We start from the raw sequence: 19,302 nt of genomic DNA, 5'->3' as shown, positions 1-19,302 counted from the left end.
GTCCAAACTGGGATCACTTCACAATGAACACACAAAGTCAGAAAATCGGCTCCAGGTCAGACGTGATTTTTAAAGTCCAAGCAAATTTGTCTTTACCTGAAAATAGAGAGAATGTATCATATCTCATTATAGTTAGTCCTCTGCTCCCATAAAGAAAATATTATCATATTTTTAATAATCTTAACGGGATTTCAGGGTTGGAGGGAATGAAGAAACCTTTTGCCCAGTGAGATAACTATTTTCTACACCAGAAAGAAACTCACACAGGCAGTAACAATACAACTGATATATTTATTTCTTCCCAATGTGAGAGCAAGACACAGGGAACCCTACAGCAAGAGAAGAGGGAAAGAGAGAGAGTATGAAAGCCAAATTGGTGTCATGGAAGCAATGACATCTTGCTACACAATGGGAAGTCCTGAACCTGCTTATTAAAGTCTCGTTGCTCACAATAGAACACAGACTATAAAAACGCCACAGGGAACCATTAATTAAATATTAAAAGATCAAATAGTTTTAGTCCCCATTAGTTTGTATGTAATTTACATTCTCGAGTATAAATTTAGAGATAATTCCCCATCCCAAATCGCTTTCAACTTTCTGATAAGGTATCTGCAAATATAGAGTCCTACAGAGAGTTTAAAAATATCTTTCCCAATGTGGATTAAGTATTATTCCTTTTATAAGAAGTTGTTTTTGAATATCATTCTCCACAACTAAGAAGATTATCATAATACACCTCTAGTTATTAGCCTTGAGGGGTACTTTTGTTCAGAGAAGCCACTAGGCCTTTTTTTGGATACGTCTAAGCAATAAAAGCAGATGAACTAAAACAGAAGGAAAAAGTTATCCAAGCAGACTGATGGCAAGTAGTTTGGATCTTCATTTCTGTGACCTTTCTTTCATTTTCCAAGGTCAACGGCAGTGGGTTGTGGTGGAAAGCATCAAGAGTTCTGGGTTCCAGGCCTGTCTTCTAGTCCTCTAGTCCCAGAGGTTGCTGGTTGACCTTGGCACCAAGTTTTACCTCATTTGTGTGCTTCAAAGGTTGAATTCAATACCCAAGACCCTTCTAGCTGGGAGCTCCTAAGCTAAGTCAGAGGTGCACAGTTGCAGAAAAGAAATAATACGTTGGAAGCCTGAGGAAAGGAAACAATATCACAGAGTGACCCATAAGGAATACAAGAGGTTTACGGATCCAGATATACTTCTTTTTACGATCCAGTACTGAGACATGTGATCTAATGTATGAGATTATGATGCTAAAATTGACTGGTTGGTCAATAACTAATTTATGTGTCAGTCACCTCTTTGAAAATCTGATTTGCAATTCATAGAGTTGACCTTCTTTCTTATTATGGCATTGGCTGTTTGCTCCTGGCACTGGAGAAACTGAGCACTATCCTGCTACAGGGAGCCAATGAGTAACTTTCTAGGTTAAAAAAAATGTGAACAGGAAGAAACCTACATATAAACAAAAGTTAAATAAATTATAGTATATTCCCATAGTTGGATATTATAAAACTGTTAAAAATTATATTATGGAAGTATGTTATTAAAATGGGAAATAATAGTTGGCATATAATCCCATTTTTTACACAACAAATTGTGTATACATTAGAAAAAGAAAAAATAACATGCACCTAAATATGTCAGAACAGATTAAATACACTTTGGTTAACTTTGAGCAATGATAGTCCTTATTTTACTTTGCTTATTCCCATTTTCTAATTATTCTTCAATAAGCCATCTCTTATGCAATTTTAAAACATCTTAATAATACAAAATAACTGACCAGGTAATTCCTCCACTCAATGACTACCCTTTTGAATTTATAACATATATACTTTAAATTCTTACTCTATGATAAGTTGATTTCTTTTTAATTGAATCAAATTATAAATTGGAAAACTAGTTCTAGACCTAGCTTTGCTGCTTGCTAGCCCCTTGGGAAAGTCAGCGGCCACAAACTACTGTGACATTGACCAAACAGCTCCTTCCTTTGAAAACAAGTGTGTTGATTAGCTCATTGGTGCTCAAAATGTGGTCTCTGGACAGAGAGCATCAGTATTGCCAGAGGCTTTGTAGAAATCTGGAATGATATGTTTTTCTTGTTAAAGATTGAGAATCATCTGACTATATCATCTGGAGATCTCATTTCAGCTTTAAGGAGTCATACTTTATTGTGACTCTTTCATAGATTGGAATCTTTGAGACTCTTGATCTTATTTAATTATCCCTTGAGAAAATGAATCCACCTCCTCTGTACTGTTACAGACCCTATAGGTCTACATTTATAGCCTACCCTGGAGGTCATGATGAAGTCATGTGCATCTTCAGGTTATTTCCTATGACCAATTACAGAAATGTGGATGTAAAGTCAAGGAAAAAATGAAAGCATTTATAACAATAAGATGCCATTTATAAAAATGTTTATAGATGTGTTACACACTCTATGAAGAACTTTTACACTATTAGATTTTTTAAGTTTTTATATAAAACTGGTGTTTTAGCTATACTTTGCAGATGAGAAAATACATGCATATGTATACAATACACACACACACACACACACACATGCATACACATTTCTCTCCAGTTTTTTTCAACTATCACCCACTAGTAGACTTGTGGTTTATAACCTAATAAAGCTGAACTATTTATTTATTTATGAGACAGAGTTTTGCTCTTGTTGCCTAGGCTGGAGTGCAATGACATGATCCTGGCTCACTGCAACCTCCACCTCCCGGGTTCAAGCGATTCTCCTGCCTCAGCTTCCTGAGTAGCTGAGATTACCAGCATGCACCACCATACCCTGCTAATTTTGTATTTTTAGTAGAGACAGGGTTTCTCCATGTTGGTCAGGCTGGTCTTGAACTCCTGACCTCAGGTGATCTGCCTGCCTTGGCCTCCCAAAGTGTTGGGATTACAGGCGTGAGCCACCACACCCAGCCCATTATATCATGATAAACTTCAATTAAGTCAACAGTTGTATTTTCATTGTTCTCACGTGTGAATGCACATTTATTTCACTCACATAGTAATAAGAGCTCTTCACATGTCTGTTGGTCTGAAGGAGAACAAATGCTGAGTACCTTGGGAAAATCACCCTATGGTTCCTAGAGTCTTCAGGTTTACTTTAGATTTACTACTAATTAGAAGATTTTCCCTCACAAGGTTTTGAGAACTTAAGATTGTTTTCTATCCACCTAACGGATAAGATGTTCTTCACATTGATTGGAATCAGTCATTGAAAACATTTATAAAGAAGCTATAAATGCTATTGTGCATGGTCAGGAGAGGACTGGACTTGGAGAAAGAAGATCCAGAATCCAGATCCGGAATCTAGCTGCAGCCCTTCCACTAACATTATATGACTTGGACAGGTCAGTTTACTTTTCTCATATTTCAACATGTTCATCTTTAAAACAAGGATGATAAGCCCTCTCCTGCCTGCCTTCCAGTATTGCTCTGGGGAATCAAACAGATAATCGATGTGAGTTTGCTGTATAAGCTACATGGTGCAACACCAATACAATTATCATGTGTAGTGGCTTTGGACTGTGTCAATTTAGCTCAGCTGAAATTACGTTTTCTAGAATTGCTTTTTTGTGTGTGTTTCCAAATTACGGCTGACAACAAGAGACACTTGTGTAATATTCAAAAGGCAGAAATGAAACACAAGTCGTTTTCCCTGTTGAAGATCAGTGCAGGTCGTCATGCACTGTGACAACTCATGTTCACGGCAACTGATATCCCTGATGTTTACTTGATGGCAAGGGGAATCTCCTGTACCTGCATCACCTTCCATCACTGTCAGGCTTTTTTCCTAAGATTTTCCTCTCCCTGGGCTGGCTAAGTGTATAGTTCAGGAATGAAAGCACTAGCTTCTAAAAGTGACCTGACATCATTAAGATTAAAGTTGGTGGGAGACAGACACAGGTTCCAGCTCTTCCTCCAAAGTTAAATGCTGTCACCAAAAATTCCAGCATATCCATGCAATTTTTTCCTGCTCCCTCTTATTTCCTCCTCACAACTGCCAACTGGTTGACCTATTCTAACTTCAGGTCCAACAGCAGATGCAGAGACAACAACTTTGCATAGTCTTAACCAGCTCTCATAATTGCATCAGCTCCCAATAATAAATCTCTTATTCTATATCACAGTGTGTTCTTCTCTCATCAAACCCTGACATCATCAATATCAAAGATAGCACAACTCCAAGAGATGCTTTGATTTCCTTTGCAGTTACATCACACAGCTTAACTTTGCATACTCAATAAAGTTCACATACTTTGGAAAACAAACCATATGCTCTACATATGCAGAAACACTCACACAAACACACATATAAGATAGCACCTACTAAAGCATCTTGCATATAGAGAATATGCAATGTTTAAACACAGACTCACACAGACACACAGGCACACACACACACACTCATTAAGTTGCTTTAGTTAAAACTTTACCTAAACCAATGATACATTTTGAAAGTAACCAAATCAGGATTTATTAATTAAAGCTTTGGAAAAGTCACAAAACCCTGGCCCCAATTTTTTTATGAGAATGAGTTGAAATATTTTTTTTTCCAAAAAGAGATATCCCACATACACATGAAAATGAGATGCTCTCTGTTGCCATAATGTAAACTCCTTGATTTTGCCCCCAATTGATTGTGGCCTCTGAACTAACCACTACTATATTAATGAGAATGTTGAAGGATTGGAAAGAGAATCTACAAGTAGGAAAAGGAGCTCAAGAGAGAAAGGTACTAGGAACCTATGAAGTGCTCTCCACTTGATCCAAATGCTAAAAGTTAAAAACATTGGTTTTTAATATCTAGATATACAAGCTCCCTCCTGCTTACCTACCCATCCATTTACTTTCCCAGTTCCATTGCACAGGTAAGAGAGCTCAGCTCCAGATGGTAGCTATGAGTTTGAGATTTAAAGCTACCTGCTCCCACCTTGTATAACGAGCATCCCAATGTAAACCTTAGATCCCACGTTGTAATAGAGCACCCCAATGTAAACATGCACATGCACATGTGGGCACATGCACATGTGGACACATGCACACATGGTTGTTCAGCTGGGCATGGTGGCTCATGCCTATAACGCCAGCATTTTAGGAGGCCGAGGCTGGTGGTTCCTTGCTTGCGCATAGGAGTTTGAGACCAGCCTTGGCATTGTGGCAAAACTCAGTCTCTATAAAAAAAAAATACAAAAAATTAGCCAGACATGGTGGCATGTGCCCATAGTCCCAGCTGCTTAGAAGGCTGAGGTGGGAGGATCACCTGAGCCCAGGAAGTGGAAGTTGCAGTGAGCCAAGATCATGCCACTGCACTCCAGGCTAGGCAACAGAGCAAGACCCTGTCTCAGAAAAAAAAAAAAAAAAACAACTTTGTTCATCAAAAATTGCATCTATTAGAAAAATATACCACATTATATATCATAGAAAAACACAACACTTTATATCTCATCAACACTGAATATAAAAACATTAGACATTCATGCAACATTGTGTCTAACACCAAAAAAAAGAAATACGTATCCATCAGTAAGAAGTTGACTAAATAAAATATGTTAATATGTATACAATAAAATACAATGTTATCATTGAAAGTGTAAGTGTATAGTTTTATCATGGAAAAATATCCAAAATATATTATAAATGAAAAAAAAGTACATTCTTAGCAGCTCTCTCTACTCTGTTATCCATATCTTTTCTACACAAAGAATGAATACCTTACTGGGATCACAGCCTTGTAGTCTAGCTGCTATGGTTCTCTCTTTATAGAATACCAGTTCTATGAGATCAGGTTTAGCATAAACACAGACTGAGGAACCAAAGAAGCAAGCTGGAGGACATACTTCTTTTTAATACTATCTGTGCGATCAAAAATAGATCTTTATTTTTTTTTTATTGCATTTTAGGTTTTGGAGTACATGTGCAGAACATGCAAGATACTTGCATAGGTACACACATGGCAGTGTATTTTGCTGCCTTCCTCCCCTTCACCCACATTTGGCATTTCTCCCCAGGCTATCCCTCCCCAGCTCCCCCTGCCTGCTGTCCCTCCCCTTTTCCCCCCAATAGACCCCAGTGTGTAGTACTCCCTTCCCTGTGTCCATGTGTTCTCATTTTTCCTCACCCACCTATGAGTGAGAATACGCGATATTTAATTTTCTGTTCTTGTGTCAGTTTGCTGAGAATGATGTTCTCCAGATTCATCCATGTCCCTACAAAGGACACGAACTCATCATTTTTTATTGCTGCATAATATTCCATGGTGTATATGTGCCACATTTTCCCAGTCCAGTCTGTCATCGATGGGCATTTGAGTTGGTTCCAGGACTTTGCTATTGTAAACAGTACTGCAATGAACATTCGTGTGCATGTGTCCTTATAGTAGAACGATTTATAGTCCTTTGGATATATACCCAGTAATGGGATTGCTGGGTCAAATGGAATTTCTATTTCTAAGGCCTTGAGGAATCACCACACTGTCTTCCACAATGGTTGAACTTTAGATTATCTGAAGTTCAGATCCTTCATCTTTAAATAGGGATAAGGATAACTACTTCATGATTATGATGATGATTACATGAGATAAATGTGAATATACTTGGTAAATATGTGACATATAGAATTTTAAGATGTTTTATGGTGAACTTTTATGTAGTATTTAAGAGAACCGATAAATTTACCCGTGTAGCGAAGTACTTCCGTGAGATATAAGGCTGATGATAAGGATTAGGGTAAAGAGTTGACTCAGTCACACTTGACTGCCTTGAAATATGTCTTGGCATCAGGCCCTTGCCTGAGTCCTCTTCCTCCATAGACAGGTGGTCAGTCTCGGAGGGCTGGTCATCTCCCTCTTGCTTCAGAGACACAGCCTGAAATCCTTCAGCACTCCCAATAGTTGACATTTCTTCAGCCTAAAACAAGGGCACAGAAATCTCATTGGAACAATGTTACCTGTAAATGTGTCCTAGCTATGGCAAAACAGAGTAAGATGAGCCAATGGCATTCCTGAAACTTAAAAACACCCTTGATGTTAACTAAACAGAGGTGTTGGTAGATACAGCTTCATCACACAGACTTATAGGATCCATAATCCTGCAAAGTCATTTACCGGAGGAGTGAAGGAGAGACTCTCTGGACAGAGAAAAGGGAGTTTGCAAGGAGTTTCATTTTCTCATATTTAATCCTAGGAAATAAGAAGCTGAACAAGAGGAGGGCTGCATAATTATCAGAAAATTTCTCTTCAAAATTGCATGGCATTTTTGCTTGAAAATACACCAGACTACAAGCTTATTTAAGAGTTAAAAGCAATGACAATACATTTTCTTGTGTGCTTCTTGGGTTATAATAGGGCATAAGAGCACTTAGAACAGCACACATTTTTAAACTGAAAAATTCCAGTTTTAAAAACTCATTCTAAGAAAATAATTTAGATGAATACCCAAACACATGCGCATGCACGTGCATGCGTGCACGTGCGCGCGCGCACACACACACACAGACAGTTGTTCAGCTGGGTATGGTGGCTCATGCCTGTAATCCCAGCATTCTAGGAGGCCGAGGCTGGTGGATCACTTATGCTCAGGAGTTTGAGACCAGCCTTGGCAACATGGTGAAATCCAGTCTGTACAAAAGCATACAAAAATTAGCCAGACATGGTGGCATGTGCCCATAGTCCCAGCTACTCAGGAGGCTGAGGTGGGAGGATCACCTGAGCACAGGAAGTGGAAGTTGCAGTGAGCCAAGATCATGCCACTGCACAACAGGCTAGGTACCAGAGCAAGACCCTGTCTCAAAAAAAAAAAAAAAAAAAATTTGTCCATCACAAAATGCATCTAATAGAAAAATATACCACATTATATATCATGGAAAAGTACACTACTTTATGTCTCATAAACACTGAATCTAAAAACAACATTAGACACTCATGCAACATTGTGCCTAACACCAAAAAAATGAAATATGTATCCATCAGTAAGAAGTTGACTAAATAAAATATGTTATACCATAAGATAAAATACAGAGTTATCATTGAAAGTGTGAGTGTATATTTTTATCACGGAAAAAATTATTCGAAGTATATTATAAATGGAAAAAAGTAAGTTACAAAGTATTATAGATAACATTATTCCAATGTTAAAATAATTTAGAAAGAAAGAGAAGGCAGGGAAGGGAAGGGAAGGGAAGGGAAGGGCAAGGGAAGAGAAATGGAAGGGAAGGGAAGGGAAGGGAAGGGAAGGGAAGGGGAGGGGAGGGGAGGGGAGGGGAGGGGAGGGGATGGGAGGGAAAAGAAGGGAAATGGAAGGGAGGGGAGAGGAGGGAAGGGGAGGGGAGGGGAGGGGAGGGGAGGGAAAGGAAGGGAAGAGAAGGGAAGGAAAGGGAATGGAAGGGAAGGGAAAAGCAGGGAAACGGAAGGGAAGGGAGGGGAGGGGAGGTGAGGGAAAGGGAAAGGGAAGAGAAATAGAGGGGAAGGGAGGGGAGGGAGGGGAAGGGAAAGAAAGGGAAGGGAAGGGAAGAGGAGGGAAAAGGAGAAGGGAAGAGAAAGGAGGAGAAGGAGAAGGAAGGAAGGAAGGAAGGAAGGAAGGAAGGAAGGAAGGAAGGAAGGAAGGAAGGAAGGAAGGGAGGGAGGGAGGGAGGGAGGGAGGGAGGGAGGGAGGAAGGGAGGGAAAGAAGAAAGGGAGAAAAGAAAGGAAAGAGAAAGAAAGAAAGAAGGAAGGAAGGAAAGAAAGAAAGAAAGAAAGAGAGAAAGAAAGAAAGAAAGAGAGAAAGAAAGAAAGAAAGAGTACCTGCATATGTATATACGTGCATACGTGTATGGCATAATAGATTTAAAAACATCTAAGAAGAGGGACAAAAAGTAGAAAAATAAAATATTAACAATAGTTATCTCTAGATGACAGTGTTAGAGTTGATTTTTATTTTTGTTTCCATGTCTGTGGATGCTAGTAATGATCGCATATGCTTTAAAATAAACAAAAATATTACATTGGTTTCTATTTTGTACATATGAATAAAAGCAAAATAAAATAGAAGGCACGTTAGCTCAGTGAAATGCGCACTCAAATCATTTCAAGCTGACAGTGAGCATGTTATCAATGCTGCCTAGAAAGTTTCGTGTCCAGTTTCACCATGAAAGTAGGAATGCCACGTTATTCTCAGAGTCACCTCCTTTTCTTACACAAAAGTAGTTTTTAATCAATTTCCTTGGTTCTTGTGAGACAAAGGAAGCTGAGAAAAAGCCCCCACCCCCAGCAAGTTTCCACTTTTGAAATTGGGATTAACTAGGGTATTCACAAGAGATAAAAGTAGTATGATCACATAATTTATTAACTAATTTTGGATATTTTGGCATGAAAAGCGTGCTATTGGCAATTATGTCAGGATGATAGGAGTGAACTGGACTGTCTCAGGCAAGTGTGGATTTATATACACAGTCACCCTGAGGATTTGAATGTAGGAGAAGACACAGCTAAGGTAACTCACAGGTGGAAAGCCTTATACAGTTCGCTTTATATGTTTTCTTGTCTGATCTTTCCAGCAATCCTAGGAGAGCTGCTTACTCTTTTTCCATCTTTTCGAGGAACACAGAGTAGACGGAACCCACCTAGGGTCTCACTTTGATAGCTGCAGTAGCAGCTGGACTCCCAACCATGCCTTCAGTCCAGTACACGCAACATCTGCCATAAGGCACTGTATCATGCTGCCTCATCATAGAAAAAGACGTCTCTGAGTTTTCAGGTAATTTTTTAAAATTAGGGGTGCAAAAGGTAGAAATTGGTCTCTGAGAAAGCAAGAAATGAAGAAGCAGGAAAAAGGGGTATGTGTGTGTTTGTGTGTGGTGTGTGTGTGTGTGTGTGTGTGTGTGTGTGTGTGTGTGTATGTGAAGAGAGAGAGAGAGAGAGAGAGAGAGAGAGAGAGAAGGCACTTTGGCCTCCCTGTCCCTGGCAGCTACATGCTCTATTTATGCAGGTCTGCACCTTTATCACAGTGGGCGCTGGAAGAAAATGCATTTCCAATGTTCCCTACAACCTGCGAAGGAAGGTTTGTGCCACTGGGGAAGTAAAGCCTGCTTCTGTATTTGCGCACTCTGCGAACACACGCCTAACAACAGACATCTGCGAAAGGCTCCTGTGCCTGGAAAACAGAGGGAGGATTTAATTAGCACCACTTCCTCTCCCTCAGGCTGTCTTCTCTGGAAACACTTGGGGAAGCTCTGCGCTCTGAGACCAAGCTGTTTGAAATCCAGGAAAGAAGGAAATTCTCAGCTCTGTTTAAATTCTCACAGCCATAAATAGTGGGAAAGTTGAGCCCAGCCATCCCAATCCAGAGTCATTCCAGCTCTGTTCTAGTCAAAGGACCATCTTAGAAGAACAATAAATAAAACTTCCTCAACTTGCCCAGTAAGTGAGAAGTGCTGCACATCTAAACATTCCACTCTGTTTCTCATGACCTCTGGCCAGGTGCATTCCCAATTCAATAATATGTGTTCTTCTAACCCTGGAGAGGCTATATTCAGTGAAATGCTAAAGGTACATGAATACCAGCAATAGATCCAGTCAAAATCATGAGTTCCATTGCTTTCACATAGATCAAACGTGCCCTGCGACAAATTCACTGGGAGCCTTTTAGAACGGAAAAGATTTACACTCTGTAATATTCCCCAGTAAATTTACCTTCGCATTTCGAGAGTAAAGTCAGCACAATTTCATAGGAAAACAAAGGTCAAAACATAGAAAACGTAAATGATGTTCAAAGTTTTTAATGGAATCTCCTCCTTCCAGGGAATTCATGTAATAAAAACTATCCTAAAGAAGCAAAAGACTTCAATAGACATTGCTTATTCTGAGTAGTAATGAAAAATTGAAATCAACACCTAATCTTCAAGGAATGGCTAACTATATCCAATTGGTATTGTACTGACATTTAAAATAACACACAAACATTGCAGTGGACTGAGATTAAAGGTTGTATCTTCTTGAGTGAAATAAAGCAGAAAACCAAAATACTTTATCTTTCAATATTCAATTGAATAATTTCATATTGGTAAAGACTAGAAAGAAAACATTTATATTTATTGAAGTAGTAGATTGTGCATGAATTTTTGTTTTTTTAAAATAATTAAATGGCATTAATGCTACTTTTTCTGTTTAAGCATGAAAGAAAAAGTTCCGAATAAAGTCTTCAAGAAGTACTACCTTGCCTTTAATCAGACAATAGGAAAACTGTATTTCTCAGCTGCCAGATAATTCCAAACTAATTTTAATATAGTATTATAGTAAGTAACTTATTTCCAGATTCTGGTCTAAGTATAACTGTTCCCATTTATAAGTAACATTATTTATCTCTCTGAGACTTTTTCTAATAATATTAGAGAAGCATGTAGGGCATAAATTATAGCTTAAAAGTTATTGTCTACTCTGACTTTTTTATCTTGTAAATATGGAAACAGACCCCCTGAGATGAAGGTTGTCCATGCTCACACAGCTACATACAATCAAAACCTGCAACCACACCACTAGTTTTCAGGACTCCAGTTCACTGTTCTTTCCTGCTCTTCAAGTTGACACATTTAGAAGAAAAGCAAAGAAGCAGCCATCATACTTATGCACTGGCAAACTGGAGGCACTATTGCCAAAGGTCTGAGGCCACTGAGTTCCGTGCTCAAGAGATACAGCTTCCATGAATCGGGACCATCCCCCAGCTTCCCACGCAATAGCAGTCCCACTGTGAGTGCTGCAGGCTGAATGAAGCCTTTCTCTTTCCCCCAGAACTGGGCTGACAAATCCTTTAGGCACCAGAAGCACAGTGCCTGACGTTCACAAAACTTTCAGAAGCCCTTGAAATATTTTACTTTCTTTTAAAATGAGAAAAGGAAAAAAATCGCATTTAGGGTCATTCAATGTTTCAAATTTTTCTCACATCAGAAAAAAAGAGGAAAATTGGTTGGGCAGCCCAAACCTATTACATTTTGCCTAAAAGAGAGAGGAAAAAAACACATAACTATTGAGCAATTTAAAGTTCTAGAAACAGAAATTTTCATATTGATATTATCACAGTGGAAAGACAAAAAGGTTTGAGCCGTAGAGATCATAACGTGGTCCTGACTCTAATCCACATTCTTTCTTCTCCCATTTCCCATTTAATTTTTCATTCCGGGGCTCCATCCTAGACTGTGAGAGTCAGAAACCTACCCCCGGTCCAGAGCTTTCCAGTCTCTTCATCACTGAAGATTCTGCTCCAGCACATACTGAAAGATTTCTGTCCTATAGAAAAACTGCACAATCTTAAGATGACTCTTTTGCTTTTTTAAAACCAAAGACAGATCCACCATAGTTGGCCTCCAGTAAATGCTTGTTTCACAGAGAAGTGGAAGAATAACTACCCTGAGAACTTTTTAATCATTGTGAAATGCACCCTGAAAACTCCTAATCAGCTTGAAAGGCATAGACAGCCACACTTGAGTCAGAGGCAAAGAAAAGGCATGTTTGGGGATCTTTTTTTCCTTTCACAGGAGTTCAATAAAGAATAGTTTGAGGCTGGGTGCAGTGGCTCAAGCCAAGGTGGGCCTCCCAAACTAGGGAGGGCCACATTACTTGAGGTCAGGAGTTCCAGACCAGCCTGGCCAACATGGTGAAACCCCATCTCTACTAAAAACAGAAAAAATAGCCAAGAGTGGTGGCAGGTACCTGTAAATCCCAGGTACTCAGGAGGCTGAGGCAGAAGAATCGCTTGAACCTGGGAGGCGGAGATTGCAGTGAGCTGAGATAGCACCACTGCATTCCAGCCTGGGTGACCGAGTGATGCTCCATTTCAAAAAAAAAAAAACAGTTTGAGTATAACAAAAAATATTACACTTCAGAATAAGAAAACAGTATTGGCATTAGATAAGGATGCTTGACTTCTCTTGAGGCTATTTCATGGTGAACCTCTTCACAAGGGCCATGCCATTCTCCATTTCTTCAGCACTGCCTGCCCCCTTGTAAAATCTAGTTTTCAGAAAGTCTTTCTGGGATGCCAGCCCTCTCTGTCTGCCCCGCCAGCTCCAACACCAGGCACTCCCTTGCTTTCTTCACTTGTTCTTTCTGTCTCCTGGTACCTCCAGAAGTCATGTGGGATTTTTAGAAGTCCTATTGCAGGTATCTATAATATCCACAAAGCTTTTGAAATACCAATAGCTACTTGACGATCCCCATTGCTAACTCTGTGAATTCTTGGGAAGAAAAGCTGGCTGTTCAGCACTCATCTATTCTAATCTTCACTGCCTCAGTCCACTGCAGCTGCTATAACAAAAGATGTGGGACTGAATAATTTATAAACCACAGAAATGTATTTCTCATAATTCTGGAGTCTAGTTAATCCCAGATCAAGGCACCAGCAGATCGGTGTCTGGTGAGGGTTTCTGCTTTCATCATGGTGACTTTAACATTGTATCTTCCAGAGGGGACAAATGCTGTGCCTTCACATGATGGGAGAAATGAAAAGGGTAAAAAGGGCCTGGCTAGTTCCCTCCAGATTTTTTATAAGGCACTAATCCTATTCATGAGAACACAGCCCTTATGACCTGACCATCTCCTACAAGCCCCACTTCTTAATATTGCTGCATAGGGGATTATGTTTCAATATAAATTTTGAAGAAGACACAGACTTTCAAACCACAGCATCCACCTTGTACCAGTAAGGAAACTGAGGCTCAGAATGGTTATGCATCTCTTCTGAACTCTCAGTTAATTACAAGTAAGTCAAATAAAGAATGAAATTATGGGATTTCATAATTCCCATAGGAATTATGGATTTCCTATGTTCCCTGTTTGTGTACAAATATTTCTCTAGATACAAAATTTTAATCCTGTATAGGATTAAATTTCTCCTAAGAGAAATATTTGTACACAAACAGGAAACTTAGAAAAGCCTATGGCTTGTTAATGAGAACTATTACTCTTTTGCAGATAGGGTAGAGATGGGGACAGGAAGGAAGAATGGGAGTTCCTTCCTGTGGCCTGTGTGGAGTCAAATACATCAACTGTGTTTTCTCACGCAGACACCTCTACCCACATGAAGGGGTTAACGTTCTCAAGGCATATACCCAAAATAGAAATCTACTTTTAATTTTGACATTTCGTAAAGGTAATTTATGTGAATTTATGTGTGCAGCCTTTCCTGAGTCTCTCTGTGAGAACAGCCGAGGGATGTGCCGTGGGTAAACAACAATACTCTAACACCTCATGACTCTCCAACAAGCCTGCTTCTGTGCCAGTTGAGATAAGAAAATTGGCAAACAATTCTTTACACTTTCACATTTTGTATATTAGTGATAGCATGCCGGCAGGGCTGTTCTGTGTCCTGGGGGAAAGTTGAGTTGATGGAGGGTTTCTCCCCTCCTAGCTCCACCTGGGCCAGGCAGAGCCCTCTGCTCTGCTATAAAGTGCTTTGACTCAGCAGCAGATGGAAAGAGGGCTGTAGGGAAGAACACAGGGCTAGGCCAAGAAATGTGGGTCCTCACTCCCTTGGTCTCCCGTCAGAGTGACCCCAGGTAGGTCACTTTATTGCTTCACTTCTCTGCACTGCAGGTTCCTCTCTACAAAATAAGGGTGAGACTTGACTGCTTGCAAGTTGGGCTCCTGCATACTACTCTTGAGGTTACCTGAGGGGTTTATGGGTGGGTTCCTGGTCATCAAACTTATTTTAGCCAAAAAAGATCCATTTATCATTTACTGGATTTCTTCTGAAGCTTTGATTTGGGGGAAAAATGTTTGAATTTGAAAACTATTGGGCTAAATTATTTGTAAGTTTACAGCTGAATGAGTCTACAAGATTTGGTTAATTTTTCTTCAGTGTCCAGAATGTTACAGATCGAAGCATCTAGAGATTGTTCAGGAATTGTTTTCCCCATCTCATCTTCATCATGTGACTCCAACTGAGCAAATTAGTTCTCCTGTGATTCAAAAGCTGTGGGCTCAGAGGAATAAGTCTGTAATAACAGTCATGAATTTGGGGCCTATTGTGGAGATTCTAGGGTGTAGTTTTGTGACTTCCCTCTCATTCAAATAAAAATCCATATAGGCCAGAGCTGCTTGGGACATGCATAGTGGAGAGCTGGGCATCTCATCCAGTCTGGGGCCAGGGACATGTTCGAGCCTTAGTAACTATTACTGTACTTAAGAAGGAAAGAATTTAGAGTTCTGCTGAGCTTCTCACACAATAGAATAATTTTTAGAGAGATTTTTCTCAAACATACATAAAGAAAAAAATGATAAAGACAAAGGTACTGACTAGAGAAGTTTTTGAGATTACAGATCCTTTGAGACGAATTTTCTTTGACATTTGAGTGCATGCTTCCACCACTCATCCAATCTGGGTTATGATGGTAGCGCTTGGGTTCTTGACTCCTGTGGCATTGATCATACTATTCTGTAATCACCATTTACTTCCCTGTCTTCCCTTGTGGGCCATGAGCAATTCCAGAGCAGGAACTGTGCTGCACTAACATTCATAGTCTGGCACTTAGTATGAGCACAATATAGAGTACGCATTAGGTTTAAATTTCTTGGATGGATGAATGGCTATCCTGTTAGTTTCTCAGCAGTGATTACGACTGGAAGAGCAAGGGTTCTATCTGTTTTATCTTTGTTTCCCCATTACCTCATACACAGCTAGTGCTCAGTAAATGTTTGTAGACCAAGTGATGAAGTTCTGTGCTAAAGCATGAACAAAAACATCATCTCTCACAGACACACATAGGAACTCATACCACAGTCTTTAATCTATAGAAGCTCATAGTCTGGTGGAGGTGACAGAGACATGAGCGGACAATTTCAGCCTTTTGTGATAAAGCCATGATAAGAGTATGTGCACAAAACACCATAGAGACAGAAGATGGTGAGTGGGAGGAGAGGAATGTGAGTGTGAGAAGTTAGAGGTATGGAGTAAGGCAACTCAGAGCTGACTGCACACTAGAAGGTAGGTGGAGGATGTTCCAGGCAAATGTGTGAGGTGTGAGAGGAGTGTGTTCCCAAAGTGGCAGGTAATATGTTGTGTGCAGTTGAGATGTCAGCTGCCTAGCATCAAACCCAGTCCCTTGAAGATCTGGTTACACTTGGTGAAAACTAACATTTTGTGATGGGAGGAGAATCTTAAATTCTTCTCACACTTTCTCTGTATTCCCTTGTCTCTGCCATCTCCTCCATACCTGCTGAGAATTTTCTCGCAGTCAACCCACATACACAATCTGGCCTTGGTACTATAAAAATTCCACTTGCCTTAAGAATTTCATAGGGTTATCAACTTTATCAAAGATTTAGAGAGGTCATGAAGAGGTATGTTACATGTTGCATGGTCCGTTATTGTATCATCCATCTATTTCTCACTTCTCTCTTTTCAGGATAACAAATTCTTTCTTGTTTATTTGTTTGGTTTTCGTTAGAAATATATCTAGTTAATCTAACATATCCAGATCTCTCAGATTCTCCCCTTCACAGCACCTGTCGAACACTGAAATTCCTCCTCAGGGAAAAATTCTATAGCTATTAATATAACCCTAGATAAGAATTTGTGACTTAGAAGAGAGTTGGCAGGAGAAACATCAGAGAGAGTAAAACAGAACCATTCTGTAAGCCAAACATTGAATTGGGTGACTTATCTCAGGCAAAAGGAAGAGTGTTCTGCTTTGCAACTGGCCTGACCATGAAGAATGTGGGACAGAAACGGGGCAGAAAAGTGGTGGCATTCTGGGGAGTAGAATAAATAAGACTAAATCACCAGCCCCTCCACCCCAACCACACACACACATACAAAAGAAAGAGAAAAATACAGAAAGAGAGGAAAGAGGAACATGCAAGGCTAAAGATGTTGATCCCAATAGTGTACTTCAGAGAGCCTGTAAAGACCTAGATATTTTCTCCATATACACATGAACAAGAAAAGAGCAGCAAGATCAAAAAATCAACCAACACCAACAGCTGAGAACTGCAGTAGCCTTTGTTATTTTCTCTACAAACTAAACAGAATCCTTGATATTGAATTGGCTGATTCAGAAACTTGGCAGTATCAATGCCTAGACATTTAAACAAGCCTCTGTCCTAGTTATTGAGACATCCTAGGGGAGTGTGCGGATTAATGCCTACCAGAGATCACTACCTTCCCAGCATTCATCCTGGTGCCAGGCAGCAGTGCGAACAAATATTCCACAACCAGATGTTCCTGCTTGGGAGTTTTGTTTAAGGATGTCACCCCAAAGCTTGGATTTCCTGTTAAGCCAACTGTGACTTTTTACACATAGATTTTATAAGAATTCATCTAAGTTCTGAAAAGAGTATTTTCCCCTCAAAATAAAAACTATGCCTTTATTATTCTAATGAAGTTTTTATTAATAAACATTTTATTGAAGTATGGCATGCACTCAAAAAAATCATAAATATGCAGATCAAAGAATTATTATAAAATAAAAATACTGTTATGATATGGTTGGCTGTGTTCCCCCCCAACCCCCCCCTGCCAAATTTCAACTTGAATTGTAGCTCCCATAATTCCCACAGTGTCATGGGAAGGACCCAGTGGGAGGTAACTGAGTCATGGTGGCTGGTCTTTCCCGTGCTATTCTCATGATGGTGAATAAGTCTCATGAGATCTAATGGATTTATAAAGGGGAATTTCCCTGCATATCACCCCTCTTGCCTGCTGCCATGTAAGATATGTCTTGCTTCCCCTTCACCTTCTGCCATGTTTGTGAGGCCTCCCCAGCCATGTGGAACTGTGAGTCAACTAAACCTCTTTCATTCATAAATTACCCAGTATCTGATATGTCTTTATTAGCTGCATGCGAACAGACATTAATACACCATGTAACCATCACCCTGGTCAAGAAATAGCGTACTACCAGCACTGTGACAGGATTCTTTTTCTCAAAGGGACTCTTCAGTTATTCTCACATGACAAAATCCAACAGGGCTGCCAAACATTTTATATATCATCTAACTCAACATCTTCATTTTACAAATAAGAAACTAGATCCTCAGATGGGAGTAAGGAAGTGACTTACCTCAGGTCACAAACTAAATTAGTGGAAGCAGTAGGGTTTCAGCCTTCTCTTTTCTGCTTAAACTGCCTCAAATCCCTGGGAAGGCTTAGCTGGCCTATGGAGCAAGAGAAACCTGCTCTCTGAAAGATGTGATGTCAGCAAGGTGACCGGCTAGAAGCTCCCTAGCACTCTACTCTTCACAAAGATAGTGAAAACAACAAATAACTACATTTTGATGAAAATAACCAAGGGAGAGCACCAAAGTGCGTCAGGGGAGTAACAGAAACCCTGGTGAACACAGAAACTTGGGATGGTTACGGAGAGATGGGAAGGAAATACCGGGCCTCTACCACTCCATCCCTTAATCAGGATCAGCTAGGAACTTCTGTCTACAACAAGGAAGTAAGCAAGAGGAGCCTAGGAATCCCCATCAATACCTTAGACACCAACAGATCTCAACCCTGGGATCCCCTGCAAACCTCACAGGCACTAAGTCCAGCTCTGGCAGCTGACTGGAGTCCAATAGCTATGCTCCCTCCAGGGAAGGAGCTGACACTATGCCCTGCCCCCTGTGGCCCACATGGCTACTGCAACATACCATCTTGAAATGGAACTATGGCTGGAGTGTCCTGCTGTAGCAGTGAGTAGTCATGGCTCCCTTTTATCCTTGAGGATAAGCTACTGCCAAACCACCTCAGACCAGTGGTCAGACATCCTCAAGTCAAGCCACAATCAGCCCTTACAGTTTTCTCTGTTGGGTCAAGCAGAGGTGAAGCCACTTCATCTACCACTCCCTCTGCCTTTTCAGGCTAGAGCTGAAGCAGGACTCTGAGTCATTGGAAACAGTATTTTAGCCACTAAGAGCAGCCACACATCCCAGTGTCTAAATTGAAGCAGTTCCCTTCATTCCAGGAAACAGTGCCTTAACCACCTAGAGTGGTCATGTACCCACTACCTAAGCTGAAGCAGCACCCTGCATCCCAGGAAAACAGTGCTGGGCTGCCCAGAACAGTCACCATACCATCAGGCCTGAGCTGGTACAACACATCATGCCCTAGGGAATCAGTGGCCTGATTAGGTTGAGCAGCTTTGCATCTCAGGGTTAGGCTGACATAGTACCCCATGTTCCAAGGAAACAGACCAGTGACTGAGCTGAGATACCTCACCCTACAGGCCAAATAACTCTAGTACCCTTGGAGCTGGACTACCCCACTAGAGTGGTGTCTTAGCTGCTGAGACACCCTTCTTCCTGGGAAGTGAAG

General features: G+C 40.4%; 1 protein-coding gene across 1 annotated transcript in view; it reads right to left on the bottom strand.

Moving 5' to 3' along the window:
* Positions 1-19,302, bottom strand: part of TPRG1 (tumor protein p63 regulated 1) — a 149,473-nt gene that overhangs the window by 107,866 nt on the left and 22,305 nt on the right. The window contains exon 2 of the mRNA XM_017964770.4: positions 6,711-6,941. Coding sequence (XP_017820259.3) covers positions 6,711-6,932 — 222 coding nt within the window. The 5' untranslated portion in view covers positions 6,933-6,941. The remainder of the gene's footprint in view (positions 1-6,710; positions 6,942-19,302) is intronic.

This window comes from Callithrix jacchus, chromosome 15 (assembly GCF_049354715.1).
Source record: "Callithrix jacchus isolate 240 chromosome 15, calJac240_pri, whole genome shotgun sequence".
Taxonomy (NCBI): domain Eukaryota; kingdom Metazoa; phylum Chordata; class Mammalia; order Primates; family Cebidae; genus Callithrix; species Callithrix jacchus.
The sequence above is the reverse complement of the archived record's forward strand: the minus strand, read 5'-3'. Positions and strand labels throughout refer to the sequence as shown.